The 17,409-nt window shown below is 27.6% G+C and overlaps 1 protein-coding gene across 1 annotated transcript; it reads left to right on the forward strand.

Moving 5' to 3' along the window:
* Nucleotides 1–874: 874 nt before the first annotated feature.
* Ilk (integrin linked kinase) lies at nt 875–16,697 on the forward strand. The gene is made up of 9 exons (XM_014422827.3): nt 875–1,135; nt 7,584–7,749; nt 9,837–10,029; nt 10,127–10,207; nt 11,510–11,705; nt 12,704–12,947; nt 13,714–13,813; nt 14,203–14,333; nt 16,436–16,697. Exons 1-9 carry the CDS (start codon nt 1,047–1,049, stop codon nt 16,580–16,582), a joined length of 1,347 nt encoding a protein of 448 aa, XP_014278313.1. The 5' UTR covers nt 875–1,046; the 3' UTR covers nt 16,583–16,697.
* The last annotated feature ends 712 nt before the right edge of the window (nt 16,698–17,409 follow it).

Genomic DNA, 17,409 nt, shown 5'->3' on the forward strand with positions numbered 1-17,409 from the left:
ATTCATGAATGAACCATTAATAAATAAATATTATTTCCATGGCAATTTTCGCTATTAATGTCATCTTTAGCTAATTTTTGCTCATATCTGGAGATGACAAATAAGTTTCAAATGATCTCATAAATTATTTTTGATCAGTTATTTGAGATACACTAAATATTTTATAGGCAACTTTGTCCAGAATAATTATGTTTTTTTGAAAATAACTATATTATTGATATATTTTGTTATATAAATAGCTTCCATTAATTTTCTGTTTTTTGTTATTTCTCATATTATCACAGCATTTTTAAAGTAAAAACAGTTTTTTTTTGTTATACTGTGATGCACCAATGCTGTTACCCATGTTTTTAAAATATTTTTTTAAGTTGAATTTTCACTATTTTCATATAATCCTACCTATTGGTTTAAAATTAAGGATATGCATATTAATGGAAACTTTATAATTAATCACATTGTTAATAAGAATGATAATATTGGTGATGACCAGAGATGGGCCAAAATTAGCTAAATGAAACTAAAAGTTAAAATTGCCATAGATATGACCCTTATTCATGAATGAACCATTAATAAATAAATATTGTTTCCATGGCAATTTTCGCTATTGGTGTCATCTATAGCTAATTTTTTCCCATATCTGGTAATGATGACAAATAAGTTTCAATTATTTTTGATCAGTTATTTGAGGTACATTAAAATAAAAGATATGTTCTCAACTTGTAATTTACTTGAGGACATTGTTTTGGGGCAGGGATAAACGGTTCATGTTGTTATTGGTTTATTATTAGACAAAATTAGATCTAGAAAACAGAAGGGGTTTAATGGGCAATGACATCACCTCCCGGGGCGCATCCTGTTGGCAGGCTCTGTAACTTGCCTTTATTTGCTTGTTCTACATTTTTAGACAGTCGTAGGACGGTTCAGTGGGATGGGCAGTCTGGCAAGGACGTGTTGTTTAATTTATGCATAAGCTTCATCTTTTAATCCTTTTCGTGCTTAGTGCTGTGTAATTTTTTTTTGTTGTTGTTAAATAATCAAGAATCGAAATGGAAGATATATTTCATTGGTGCCGTGAAGGCAATGCAATGCAAGTGAGGGTTTGGCTTGACGACACAGAAAACGATTTGAATCAAGGGTAAAGTCAAATTTATCGTTAATAACAATTTCAATCTAAATTACATATTACCGATAAGCATATATTTAAATTTTTGTTTTTAATACACCTAGTTGACATTCACCAAATCCTTGACCAAATTTGGAGGGTGGGGGGATTGTAAGCAAAACACAGATACTCACGTGACCATATAAGGCTCGTTGAACCTTATTTTATGTTTATGTTTGATTGTTCTAATAAATATGATTATTATTACAATCGAAATAAATTTGGCAATTTGCCAAGTTATTTTCCCTTCTTCATTAAGAATTGACTATTAGTCTTCTGAATCATCTATATTCCTTACAATCTGTCATTGTCAAGTGATAAATTAGAGATAATAAACATTGACAGTAATTTTATTCTTATTTAATGCCAAATTATGAAACGAAAGTTTCCTAAGTCATAGTCAACTTCAGAATTCTCTATATCTGCAGAAAGTTCACTCCTCATTCAATTAACTTTAAATGTTGAATTTAATTTTTAGGATTCTAGTTGAATTTATTTTATAATAGGAAGTTATTTGAATATTCTATCTGACAGATAAATTTATATTTTGATGACACAACTGTCATGATAAGGTTTCAGGATGTTGCCAATCCCATCCTGCTTTTACTTTTAAAGGAAAGTTTTACATTATTTCCAGGAAAAGTTAATATTGAATAATATTGACTTATATTTCTCATAAAAACAAAATATGTCTTAGCTATTTAATCAATAATTTTCACATTGAAACAAAATGAAACAGATTTTGTTTATATTTTTATTGAATTTGTTAGCTTTAGAATTTTTAGGGTTTGAAAATTGTTAAACTGATAATTTGTGTTATCTTACTAATTTTTGTATTTTATTTGTTTAGAGACATTTATGAACCCTATCTTTGTCATATATACATTAGTTATAGGTTTTTTAGATGTTTATTTTAAAAAAGGAAATATTTGATTTATTTATACGGGATGAAATCAGTTACATTTACAGACCATTACAAATTTTATACAAAGAAACGTTAATATAAATAGAACATAAATGACAATATCAAGCACATAAATTAAGTATAATAAATAAAATAAACAAAACCTATTTGTTTGTGCCGACGTTTCGAACTGAACTCAGGCCTAGATCAGGGTTGGTAAAACAAATAACAAGCATAACTCAGAGAAACATAAAAATAATAAAACATAAACTTGGGAATATACATAACAATAAGTTAGATAGATAGTAGTTGATTGATAATATTAGAAGATGAAGTATAATATTATAGAGGTAAGAATTGTACAAAATAAATGATAAAAATATTAAAAAACATACAGTGTTCAAGTAACAAGAAACAATTTAAATCGACATAATACATTTCATGCATTATATTACTTTCATAGTTGATTTAAATTGTTTTTCATTATTTTAGACATACATATCTCATAATGTTAATTCCATTGCTCATCATTTACATTTTTTTCTGCACTTTTCATTATGCGTTTATTTCTTTATTTACTTGAACACTGTGTTTTTAAATCTTTTTATCATTTATTTTGTATAATTCTTATCTTTATAGTATTATATTTCATCTTGTATTATTATCAATCAACCACTGTCTACTTAATTTATTGTACTTTCTCTGAGTTATGGTTATCCTGTTTTTGTTTTTTTAGCCCTGATGAAGGCCTGAAGGCAGGTCAAAACGTCGGCACAAATAAATACATTTTGTTTATATATGTATTTTTGCTGAACCCCCCCGCCCCCTTATCATATTCTCTTCATATTAATCTATGGTAAACTACTAACACCTCATTGTATAACATATTACTTTATATTTATACTCATTGTACATATATTACTTTAGACTTATATTCATTACATAACATACATTAATTTATATTTTCATAAAATATTATTTCTTTAAAAATGATTTATATAATGGAAAACTTAATAGAGGTCCTATGAACAGAGATATTATAACAATAATACAACCATTATAGTTCTTTATAAATATATCGTGTAATATAATACATTTATTTATACAGTTTAAACATCTTTTTATTAGTTAGAAACGTAAAAATGATAGTGTGACTAATCCTGTTCAATACTAGGATTCTGCATGCATGGAATTCCCATTACTTCTACTCTATTCAACTGCTAAATGGTTGTAATTTATAAGTCATTATTTGAGCTTTTGGCAGCTTAAATCAGTTAAGACTTAATGTAATTTATCAGATGCATAGGTTTTTTGCAATTTGATTATTAATGTATTCGCAAATATTTATTTTTCTTTGGAAGATTATTTTAATTTTTTAAATTACATTAGATACTTTTAAAACATTAAACTTCAATCTAATCAGTATAAGAGATCTTCAAATTGTTTTATTTTGTTAATATAAATACAGTAAATAATACAATTTAAATACGTTGTTTTATTTTTTCTAAATCAAAACAAAATTGATATATTGTATTATTTATTTTATCAAACCCACTTGTGTAGGCCATCTTCAGAAAAACAGAAATAATTTTCAGTTATTTATTGCCAATGTTTTGACCTACAATGCAGGTCTTCGTCAGGGCTAAAATAAAACAATACCAAGTAGATAGAGCTAATGTAAGAGTATATAAGTGATACAAATAAAATATTTAAACCTAGAGGTATAATAAAACATCTTTATAAGCAAACTAACATAAATCAAATTATAAATGAGAAGTTGGTTGGGTGTGCGGTCAGTATAATATACACTAATATATTGTGTAACAACTTATTTATTAGTGCCAATGTTTCAGCCAGAATTTCAGGCCTTTATCAGGGCTAAGAACAAAAAATAATATTATTAATAATTTATTTATTTGTTTATGGGGAACCACCGTACAATTAGAGTTAGCCTATAAAATACTTAATTTAACAATCATTGTAATAATAATGATAACAATCAACTAACTATTAGATTATTATTTAAGATAATAACTAAACAGTATACCCAAATGGTGAATTGAATATCATTTATATAAGCTAATAATTTATAAATTAAATAATAATAATAGTAATCTATAAATTATTATATAAGCTAATAACAAACAGTATACCCAAACTGGGAATACCTACATTAGTCAGAGTGAATAAAACAAAAGAAAAACGTCATTACTTACTTAATAAAATAAAAGAAACAAAAACTATACTTCTTATTGAGAAGATAGGTATCCTGCTCTAAGTATAAGGCTTTGTGTTAGATATATAAAAATAAGTTTAAGATCCTATTTTGAGAGTATAGACAAAAATTCATGTAACTGGCTTTGGTTAATACAGCTTAGTTTCGGCATGTATTGGATTCGTTTCTCCTGATATGCAGGTTAGTTTGTTAAGAAACTTATTGCTTATAATAAGTAATCATTAAAGTTATATTATTATATATATTAAAGTTATTATATTATTATATATATTAAAATTATTAGTGAAACTTTTTACTTATAATTATTTTTTTCCATTTCTTAACAAAACATAATATTACAACTATCATTAATTAAAAGAATTATAGAATGATTAGAAAATAACCAACAATATAGATTCATAAATAGTGTTGAAAGAAAAAGTTATTTATTTATTGCCAATGTTTGACCCACATTGCAGGTCTTCATCTATGCTAAAGTAAAAAAAAGATCCAAGTTGGTAAAGCTAAAGCAAGAGTATAGAAGTGATGCAAATAAATATAGTCTTAAGTATTATAAGAAGATGAAGGCTGTATCAGAATAAGTAATATTAAAATTCAAAAAGAGGAAAGAAAAAAAATATATATATATACATGAAAATCTAGTAAGTGAATATAGGTGCAAAATTAAAATTATTTAGAAAATTGAAGAAGATGATCAGGATTGCGGTTAAAAAAGAACAAATAGTTTATATAGAAATTTGAATATGAATAAGAAATTTTAGTTAGTAAATATATGTGCAAAAAGAAAATTATTTAAAAATAATATGAAAAACAAAATAGAAAGAAAATATATATAATTAATGAAATAAAAAGTAAAATACTAGGATGAAAGAAAAAAAAAATAAAATACTAGAATGAAAGAAATAAAATAATAAAGTTACATAAGCCAAAAGGAGTAATTAGTAAATATGACAATATAAGATGTGGTAAACATAACTTAATAACGTGGGTAATGAGGATAAAAAAAGAGTAGAGAAGGGGGAGGGGTTTAAAAAGAAATAAAATGTGATGAACATACCGACAGGTAACGGTCCCAAGCAAAAGTGTTGTTCTTAAGTTATTCACGTTTTATTTATTTTTTTTTTCATCTTTCTTTTTACACCTCTTCTCCTTTCTCTACTCTTTTTTTATCGTTCTTCCTTAACCATGTTACTAAGTTATTTTCACCTCATATAATTATTGTAATATTTAATTACCCCTTTTGGATACATAACTTTATTATTTTATTTCTTTCACTTCATCATATAGATTTTCATTTTTTTTTTTTTTTGTTCTTTCCATTTTCTTAATTTTAGGATTAATTATTCTCTTGTAGCCTTTATCTTCTTATAATACTTCGACAAAACTTTTTCTTTCAACATTATTTGTGTATCTATATTGTTGGTTATTTTCTAATCATTGTGTAATTTCTTTTATTTGTTATGATCGTTTTTGTTATTAGCCCTGATTAAGACCTGAAATTCTGTTTGGGACAATTACTACTAATAAATAAGTTTTTGCTTATTTCCGTTCTTCACTCACTTTCTTGTTTATTAATTCATTACTTATTACTATGTTAGTTTATATTTTTATATATATATTACCTATCATATTTATAATATATTCTCACAGAGTATTCTTATTAGTTTTTCATTCTTTTATTTTATTTGTTGTAGTTGTTATCTCTTATCATTGTGTAGGATAATATTTACTATATCCTCAATATTATTAATTTATCACTTCACTCTTAATTACTATGTTATTTTATGTATTTTTGTCTATTCATCTATAGCTTTCTTAGTGTTTTGATTTTTGTTTATTATATAAATTTATACCTCCACCTTTATCTATTTCATTTACATGTCACTTTTATACTCTTACATTAACTCTACCTACTCTATATCTTTTTATTTTAACCTTGATGAAGACCTGCATTGTTGGTCGAAACCTTGGCAATCAATAAATAATTAAAATATATTTTTGTTTTTCTTAAGTATAGCTCTGACTCTCCTGATTCACATACCGTCAATATATAATACTAAGTATTTTACCTGGTTTACTTTAGTATTCAGCAGAATTCATAAAAGCTATACAATTTTTTTTATCTATAACCATAAAAGGGAATGGTCGAATCTTTGTCCATAGTTAAATTTTGAATTTCTGGACCAATTTACATGTTTTTTTTTTTTTTTAAATGTTCCCTTTCATCATGAGAAGGTTTAAAAATAATGAAATTCTCAAGTAGAAAAAAAAGTTATGAACAAAATTAAGCGCTTTTTGTTTGTAGCTTAGAAAATATATGTTTTTTTTCATTGTTATTTCATATCAGTCGATTCATCTCTCTACGAAGAATTAGAAAACAATATCACTGATTCCATTTAACATTATATTTACAAAAAACAAAAAAGAAAAAAACAATGTGGCCTGGTGTAAAATAGGTCAACATATTTTTTTTTAGGAAAAAGCAAACCATTTTCATTTTTAGTGTTGTCTCAAAGTGCTAAATAACATTTTTCAAGGAAATTGAAAATTGGTACATGTAAATGTTTAATTTTAACTAAATACTATAATTTATAACAAACTATCAATTGTATTAATTAAATCCATATACATTCTCAAATGCAGCAATAGCGAAGCATTCCTATTGAACTAGCAGTTAGTTTTTTGTAAATGTATGGAATATTTTATGATCTATTTTTATTTTCAAGTAGGGCTCTACACCTTACACTTTATTCTCTGTCTCGGTAATGAGCCAGTATAAGAACTGAAGATATGAATAGATGAAGATTTTATGTTACAAATATATGAATCTTTAAAAAATTGTATTTAATGTATGTTTATTCATTACTATTTTAGACTTAAGTTCAATTTTTAATTTATAAAAGTTAGCACAATTTAAGGTTTAGAGAAATTAAATAAGTTTCTATATAGAGAAAGGAGTAATTAAAATATTCTTCAAATTAAAAGTTTTTATCTTTTCTAAAATGTATCATCACTCTTTATCCACTCATATCTTCTATTACTAATAGGAAGAGTCTTGTTTACTGATTAGTTGTGATTATAATAATATAAAATATTTTTTACTGTTTAGTTGTGATTATAATAATATAAAATATTATTTTTATTATTAATTGTTTCTGATTAGTTGTGATTATAATAATATAAAATATTATTTTTATTATTAATTGTTTCTGATTAGTTGTGATTATAATAATATAAAATATTTTTTTACTGTTTAATGATTCATTTTTTTTTTTCCACAGTGATGACCATGGTTTCAGCCCCTTACATTGGGCATGCAAAGAGGGCCATGTGAAAATTGTCGAGCTTCTTATTCAAAGAGGTGCTAGGATAAACGTTACTAATCGTGGAGACGATACGCCTTTACACTTAGCTGCAGCCCATGGCCATAGAGAAATTGTGCATATGGTAAAAATTCAAATTTATTTTGATTGATGTTTATTGTGCTATTAAAATGTTTATGTCTGCTTACGCATATGCCATATAAATTCTTTTTAAAAAATCAATAATAATAATGTGAGGAAAAGATGGCTGAGGGTGCTGTCAGCAAAATAATTACACAAATAAACAAAACTTACTTTTTTATGCCTGTGTTTCGACCTGAATTTTAAGGCTGAAAAAAACAAAATGAGATAACAACCTCAATTCAGAGTTAAAAAAAAAATATTAAACAAACTTCAAAATATACATAATAATAAATTAAGTAGATTGATACCATTAGAAGATAAAATGTAATATTGTAGAGGTAAGAATTATACAGACTAAAAAATTGAAAAAAGACAATGTTTAAGTAATTTTAGAAATAAACATAATGAAAGAATATTATATATATATATGTTACAATAGATAAAAGCTGCACAGTAATATAGATAAGTAAATTAATAAGCTAAAAAAATATACAATGCTCAGAAAAGGATAATAAGGAAGGTACAAGGGAAAAGAGATGTGTAAGAAGGAAGAAACAAAGAAATATTTAAAAGAAATAGAGAGAACTTACGACTCAAACAAAGATTCTGTTAAAAGTGAGAGGGGACAAATTCATATGCCAGATGGCAGTTGGAATAGTTACTATTCTAAGATAATTGATTTTTTGTATTAGGTAATTGGTAATTAATTAAAAGATAATTGATTTGTCCATTGTTTAGATAATTGGATTTTTACTGTAGTTATATAATTGAATTATTATTATTATCATCGCGAAAATTGTAACTATGAAAGACGGTTTAAATGTATTTACACCTCATTAATATTAATAATAAAAGGCTTAGCTAACCCCAAGGTTTGAAGCCGATACCACCAACTGCTGTCTATGCACATTACAGAATAACGCCCATCCCAGAGATGGGAAAAAATTAGCTATAGTTAAAACTGCCATGGATACGACCCTTATTCATGAATGAACCCTTGATAAATGTTTATTGTTTCCATGATAAGCTAATTTTTGCCCTGCTCTGGTGCATCCAAACCCAAATCTACCAGATCTTGATGTAATCTTCCCATCTATGTTTCAATCTGATCCTCGGATTTTTTAAACTGTCAGATCAATGTTTATTATCTTAATAGGGATACATTCGATACTAAATCCCACAACCTCATAAGTCCATCTTATTCATTATATTTACGGTGGGAATATTTTATGCAACAGTTTATTTTCATAAACCTTCTTTAACATAATAGGCCACATTTCACATCCATATAATGCAGTAAAAAGGATAATAGTTTCTAAATTCTTACTCTAAGTTTCTGGACAGAAGGTGCAAGCGAAGAAAATTCAAATTTGAAAAATAACGAGCATTTCCTGCTTTTATTTCCTCATTAATATTGTTTTTTTTAAATTACTGTAGACACTAAATACTTAAACCTCTCTACCTGTCCAAATATACTTACTCCAATACGGTACTATACATGGGCTTACACAGCGGGGGCTGCTGCCCTCCCTGAAAAATTTTTTTTTAAAGCAAATATTAATTGTAATAACTAACAAAGCACTACAACAATTATTTATAATTTTCTTAAAATTTTGGTTTTGTTTGCCTTTTCTGTGCCTGACTGACTATAGCTTGCTTTAACTTATTCTTATCCATTTATTTATGCACTCATTCCCTTGTTTTTTATATTTGCGTACCAATATATTTTGTATTTTAATTACTTTTCTAATTTATCTAAACTATTATTCTTAGTGAAGTTTTTGTGATGGGCTGAAAAAGATATAGAAAAATATACAATTTAATTGTTATTTGGTTATAATAGTTTAGTTATATATTTTCTAGTTTTATTTAATAAATAAATATATAAACAATAAAATGTATTAATATTATATCGAAGAATGGATTGATAAGAACCAATATATTTAGGCAGTACTGCTTGTAAAAAATAGAGCATTTCTCTCTTTAAATAATTTACTTTTACTTTATGATATTTAACTTTATCTTTATGTGGTAGTTAAAATCATTGCTCATTATTTAACTATTATTTTGTATGAATTTTTTTAATAGTTACTGCGAAATAGAGCTGATGTAAATTTTACCAATGAACACGGCAATACTCCCTTGCACTACGCAGCTTTCTGGGGCTACCAACAAATTGCTGAAGATCTGATAAATCACGGAGCGCTTATTTCCCTGGCTAATAAGGATGGTGCTACTCCGCCAGACAAAGCAAGGGGCTCGCTGGAGAAAAGAATGAGAGGTATATATATATTTATTTATATTATTTTTTAAACTAGAAAACAACTATTAATAATCTAAAGCTAATACTATTTAATTTCATTTTGATTGTTTTCTAGATCTCGCTATTGAAACTGGTCAAGATCTCAAGAAAATCACCTTTAAGGATCAGAGCTGGCTAGGGTTAAAAACAAGAAGTCGTAAGTGGTCTTCTCATTAAGACTGTGGTGTGGTATTAATATTTTCTTAAATCCATTTGATTAAACAATAGCTAATACTCCAAATGGAGTGGTATCTGAAAAAACTGTCAGTAAAAATAAAGTTAGATACCAAAACCTTATAGTAACTACCTTTTATCTTTGAACTTGCCCATCCCTTTTCCCAACAGTTTATATTCCATTTGTTTTTTGTTTATATACTTTCGTTTTTGTTATTGGTAGACACCTAACCTTTTTTTGTTAAAAGTTAAACTGTTTAACCTTCCAGTGCCTATTGTCACCTACAGGTAACAATTTTATTTTTATTATTTTTTATACAACTTTGAGAGTGTATAAAAAATAAGTGGATATCTGTAGTTACTCCAGTACACCTAGATAGCTTCATCTGAACTATTGTTTAATCGTAAAATAATTAAGAATTGTTCTTTTGCTAAAATATTACTTCTTTGAATAATTTTATTAAAGGTGTTCTGAGATTTCAGTAACTTGCATGATTTGAATTTTATTCTATTTTAATTAAAGTACTTAATTCACATTTTGTTTTAATTTCGTAATGTAAAATCCACATTTCTGTGTAATTTAGATTCAGCATAGTCAGAAACAATGAGCAGAGAAAAAAATATTTACTTGAGGCCTTGAATTTTTAGTCCGAGATTTGTTCATTAGATTAGTGTCAGAAAACCTGATTTTATTGGAGAAACCCAGAGAACTAAAATCAGGTACTCTCAGACCACAGAGTATCACAGAGGAGTCAATACTCCTCAAATAACCAAACTTCTTCAAAATATAAAAATAAAAATGATGTAAAAGCAACAGAAAAAAATAAAGTTAAATTAAAATACCAGATGTGAAATTTCTTTTAATATTTGAGTGAAGTAGAAAACTTTTTTTTTTTTTATTAGTGTGAGGAATATTCGAAAATTTTTGGAATTACCAAAAAAAGATGTAATATGTCAATTAACAACTGACAATATTAGAGTATGTCCCTTAAAATAAAATAAATAAATTATAACTGTACATAACTACTATAACTAGCTAGGTTTTAACTTCTCTGTTAGCATATTAAAAGTTATAACTACCTGTCTTGGAAAACCAATATACAATTAACGAGGTAGTTGTAGCTCCCATTTAATCGCACTGAATTAAGTTACAATCACTTCACTTATATAATGTTACATTTCAGGTGTATATTCGTGCATATATATTAACACATTTGTGCTACAAATATAAACCCAAATTTATTGAAATCTGTTTTCTAATTGACTGCCATAATTATTCTTACAGGAGATGCTACTTTATCTCGTCACAAAGGAATTAATATGGATGATTTAGCTCTCCATACTCAGATGGCAACTACCCCTAGTGGTACAACTTGGCGCGGGCGATGGCAAAAAAACTATATTGTTGCTAAAATTCTCAATGTTAGAGAAATAACTCCGAGGATTTCGAGGGATTTTAATGAGGAATTTCCAAAACTTAGGTGAGATTATCTTAATATAAGATATTTTCAAACTGTAAATTTAAGTTTCTACATAATACAGAACATTTACAAAAATGCTTTAGTTGAGAAAATGTTTTTATTGAAACATAGCATCAGTTACTGTTTGGTGGTGACAGAATTATGTTATAGAACCTATTTCATTGTGAGTAGGCCTAATGTTTGTGAGCATGATTCTGTTTCAGTACCAGCAGTATAATTAATGTGAGTTTGTCCTTAATTTTTACCATTTTTTTTTGTTTGACCTCCGTAGATAATTAATGCTTGAAACAGAGATTTTTCTTTTTTTTTACCTTTAATGCTTAAATACTACTTCTGATTCTATTAAACTTTTCCCATGGTTTGGTGATTTCCATATTTTTTCTTAATTTGTTTTATATTGTTTATATTTGTATATTTATGATAGCATTTTAAGTTTCTAATTATGTATATATTTTTAAATAAAATATTTTTAGACAGAATTTTTTTGCTGTTTAATCTTAATAATTTGTTTTATTATTACTTCAAAAACATGACAAATTAAACAAATGGATAAACATAACTATAACATTTTGTTTAAATTACCAATATTAGAAGGGTTAGGAGGAAACCCTGAAGTCGATTTTTTTTTTTTTTTTTATAGAATGAGTTATTGGTATCAATAGATTCAGAATAATAATCCCCATTGTCTTTGAGAATTAAAATTAAAAAAATATAGATAATGATATTTATTAAATATCATAAAATATAAAAATCATAAAGTACTATAAAATTTAAAAATTAGATATTTGTATTCTAACCCTCTGGAAAAATGCAGATTTTGATTCTTAACCAATTGATACCAATAACTATTTTAAAAATACCAAATTTATCAACCAGGTGAAATTCAGACTTTTCCTATTTCTTCCAGAAAACCTATTTTATTTAATTTTTTTTTTTACTAATCTTTATTTTATCTGCTCATTTAAATTAAATTGTTAGCACATTCATTTGGTTTTCAGAATATTTTCTCACCCTAATGTTCTGCCTGTGATTGGTTGCTGCAACTCTCCGACTGACCTGGTAGTTATTAACCAACACATGGCTTGGGGCTCCCTCTACACGCTGCTGCATGAAGGGACTGGCGTAGTTGTAGACTCTGCTCAGGCCCTGAGGTTTGCTGCGGACGTCGCTAGGGGTATGGCTTTCCTACATAGCTTGGCCCGCATTACGCCTGCCTATCATCTCAACAGCAGGCATGTTATGGTAAGGGTGCACTAAAACATTATTTTTAGGGTCAATTATTTTAAATAATTCTTTGGATGTATGATATGGTTACAGGCTGCCTAGTGGTTGGGAAAATTTAGGAAATTTTTTAATTCTGAAAAAGTCAGGGAATCTGGAAAAATAAATATGACCATTGCTAATAGGTAAATAATTTGGCACTTGAGAATAAAATTAAAATCATTTTACCGCCATCACTCTTGCCTGAGCGTGGTGAATATCTACTCACTCCTGTTTCGTTGTAGAAAGTGGTGTTGGCTCTTGAAAATGTGCTTGCTCTTTCTAACCTGTACAGGCCATTACCAGCTCTCTTCTTCCATATGTTTTCCACTAGAGGACAACATCTCCAAGTCCCATTAAAAAATGTTTGAGGGAGCATCCTCAAACATTCTGATTATAATATAACTTATAATTAAAGGTTAAAATTTTGTTCAATATATAGATGAACAAAAATTCAATTTTTTTCTATGACATAGTTTATCTATGCCTTTAGAGAAAGCCAAAACAGTTCTTTACTTGGTATACCAGATATATTGTTGTTTGTGAACCAGGTGTTAATACTATTGTTTTTTCAAAGCATGTAATGATTCTCGCAATTGGCCTCAAAAATATTTATCTATACCTCTCGGTTTAGCAAACAAAAATGTATTATATTAAATTTCTAAAAAAATGGATATATTGTCCATTACCTCTGAGATAAATTTTATTAATTAATTTATATTTTATGTTTACAAATTTCTGTTCATAGATTGATGAGGATCTAACAGCAAGAATTAATATGGCCGATTGCAAATTTTCATTCCAAGAAAAGGGAAGAATGTATTATCCAGCATGGATGTCTCCGGATGGTAAGTTAATGTATATTTATATTTTATGGTGTTTTATTTTTATATTATATTTTAATATATTTTCTAATATTTGTTGGAAGTTGAATTTTTATTAATTTGGAAAATTATTTTTTAACTTTTAAGAAATGTAGCCTTATAAATTATCCTGTTGGACCATCTCTCTTTGGTCTAAACACTTTCAGCAATACTTCATTTTCAAAATTCTTGAGACACTGTTCCTTATCTAATGTAAGAGTCCATGTTTTGCCTCAGTCGAGAACATCCATGTTATAAATACGAGGATATTATGATATTCTTACATTTTAAAATAGTTGTTATTTGACCATTTCCCACAATTTCTAGTTTGTTCTTTCAGTTTTACTTTATTTTATTTTCCATTGTTTATTTAGCTTTGCAGAAGAAACCAACTGACCGAAATTGGGAAGCCTCAGACATGTGGAGCTTTGCCATTCTTTTATGGGAATTAGCCACAAGGGAAGTGCCATTTGCCGATCTCTCCCCGATGGAAATAGGAATGAAAGTAAGTAATAGAAACATTTATTTTATTAATAAAAATCTACATTTATCAATTAAATTTGTTGTGCGAACTGTAAGTAGATTGCTGGAAAGTGATGATTTGAATTAAACGATTAAGCAAAATATGTTAGAGAATGGAAGGAATTAATAGAGATAAGTGATATTAACTTGAGCGAAAAATAATATTTTCTTTATTAATTAAAATAAAACAAATCCTATGTAAATAATTAAATGAATATTTGAGCTTAAAAAGGAGAGGACAATTTATTTTGTATTTTGGTATAATCAAAAAGAGCAATTACATTTAGGATACATATAAAATATATATTAAACATAGTCACTAAGGTATGATAAAATTGAAGTGGAATAGTTCTGGAAATAGCGACTTTTGTGTTGCTGTTCAGACCCTTTGTCATTCAGTGTAGTTAAAAGGGGAAAATGTATGTCCTGTAGCAGTCTATTTCTTCTAATATAAGTAAAGGCTTCTGCCTTTCGGTGCAATTTGTGAGAGCCCTTCTACTGTTTGGTCTATACTTTTAACTCGGCTAAAAGGTTAGACCTGTGGTTCCCAACCTTTTTTTCGCAGCATAACTCTTTTGGTATTAACAAGGAAAAGGGTGTGGCAGCAATATGGGTTCAAAATGAACTTAACTAAAACTGCGAGCCAGTATTAAATAAAAAAAATTACCAATAAATATTATTATATTTAAAGGCAAATGTGTGAATAAAAAAGCTCCAAATAGTAGTATAATATCATAAATAAAATGTATTGTAAAATTCCAGATTTATTAAAATGAATAAAAGGAAATTTGATAGTTTTTGTTATTCTCAGATCTAAAATATAGCTTTGATGATTACTAGGTTCAAATGAAAAGATTAAATATTAAATAGATATGAGAATTTTATTTTAAATCATATTATATTATTAAATCATATTTGAAGGTGGGTTTTCCTGACAATCAGAACTCAATAACACTTTACTAAATTAATAGCTACTTTTACAAATATCATTAAATCCTAGGTGGAGCAAACTAACCAATTGTATAATCCTCTTTGATGACTCATGGTTCTCGATGTCTTCTTTCTCAAAATCTACCTCTGACAGTAAACAAAGGATTGGTTCTATTCTAGCTTCCAGGACATGTCCAATCCACTAGCGATCTAAACAAAAGTATCTTTCTTCCTTCAATGGTATACTCTTCTTAAATGACTCTTGACTTTAAATATAATTATTAATATTAAAAAATGTATCTATGAACTTATTTTTAAGACGTTTGGTAACTCTTTAATAAAAAAAGAAAAAAAAAAAGTTTGTTACCAAGACTCTTCAAACTTAGGATCTCTTGCCGGGTGTAGGTTTTTTAGTGAGGTCCCTCAATGTCATCTTCTAGATGTAGAGCTGTATGGAATGTACTGTACTGTGATGTTCCAGCAGTAATGCAGCAACTATAAAAAAAAGTCGACCGAGCCCACGTCAACTCTGTGTCGTGCTGATGAGATGACGTTGACTGAATGGGACTTAGTCTAAGGTATTAGCTCTAAGCTATAATACATGTATTGTATATGGGCTTACTTCTTATACAACAAATAAACAGACTCTGAATACATGAAAATATATACGAGTATATATATACGTATGTCAAAAAAAAAAATATGTGTACACATATATACTATATCTCTTTTCATAAGGTGGCAACAGTAATTGTGGAACCCCTACATTATCATTTGATATTGTGTCAAATGTCATCTTTTCAGAAAAAGCTAAGCTAGGCTACGGTACCTACACAAAATCTGTAAAAAATTAATGAAAATCGGAGATGGTTAGGTTCAAAACTGTGTTGAGTTAAAGCAGAACGACCAAATTCTAAATTATTTCATGGAACCACTGGAAGAGGCTCTCCGAACCCTTTTTGGGAACCACTGGGCTAGACTCTGAGGAGGAGAGGAGAAGAGAGGGTGCTGTCTTGGGGATCTTCAGCTCTCCATTCCTCTGTGATATAGGACTTCACTTAAGAACTAGATTCCACTTTAGAACTTTCACTCAACATTAAATCTCTATAAGCCATTTACAATAGTTATAATAATTTTCTAACCTTGCTTGTTTAGGTTGCTCTAGAAGGACTAAGGGTTTCAATTCCTCCGGGAATATCTACACATCTAGCAAAGTTGATAAAGATTTGCATGAACGAGGATCCAGGAAAACGGCCTACATTTGAAATGGTGCTGCCGATATTAGATAAAATGAACAGATAAGAAGAAGAAGAATGGTCTGTTTTAATTTCCTCTTTAATTCATTGTTGATGATTAAATATACTACTATTGTATATTAATGGAACTAACTGATGAGTTCATTTTAATCAAATTTTTTTTTTAAATTTTGTTTCATCCCTTCATATTTATAGGAAAAAACAAATTTTAATATAAATTAATTTTTAGTTGTATAAAAACAGTTATAATTAATTATTTATTGATTATATTTGCTAATTGAATGGGACAATAAATTATCCGAATCGGGAGGTGCATTTAAAAAAGGTACATGACCATCTTAAACAGTGATAAAAAAAAAAAAAAATCTTATGGAAGTTTTTGGCTTTGATAATCTCATTCAAATTGTGTATGATTATGTTATAGGGATCGTTGATTTTTCTAAAAAAGTTGTCATTCACTAGTCGGGGTCAACTTACACTGAGCAATGTAGTTTAAGTTGAATAATCAAACTAAAAAACAACTCTTTCCCAATGTAACGAATGCATTTTTTTTTTTTAACACTTAAATAAGCAATTTAAAGTGAAAAATTGTGCTATTTCTTTGCTTTTTATTTTAAGAGTTATTATTCAAGTCTTCTTCATCCCCTCTATAAAGTGAATTTAAAATATCTACTTTAACTGCAATTACTGCTTTAATTAGACCAGTGATGTTGTTCAGTGAAGATTAATCTTCACTTGTCAAATCTGATCCGACCTGACAGTCAACTTTCACTGATCCCTTTAGTGGAGGTTGACAATGTACAGCCACAGTTAACCTTAGTTAGTATTAAACTTTCACTGTAACATATAAATTATAATGATGTTGCTAATAAA

Source organism: Halyomorpha halys, unplaced genomic scaffold (assembly GCF_000696795.3).
Source record: "Halyomorpha halys isolate HHAL.00 unplaced genomic scaffold, Hhal_1.1 Scaffold22.1, whole genome shotgun sequence".
Taxonomy (NCBI): Eukaryota; Metazoa; Arthropoda; class Insecta; order Hemiptera; family Pentatomidae; genus Halyomorpha; species Halyomorpha halys.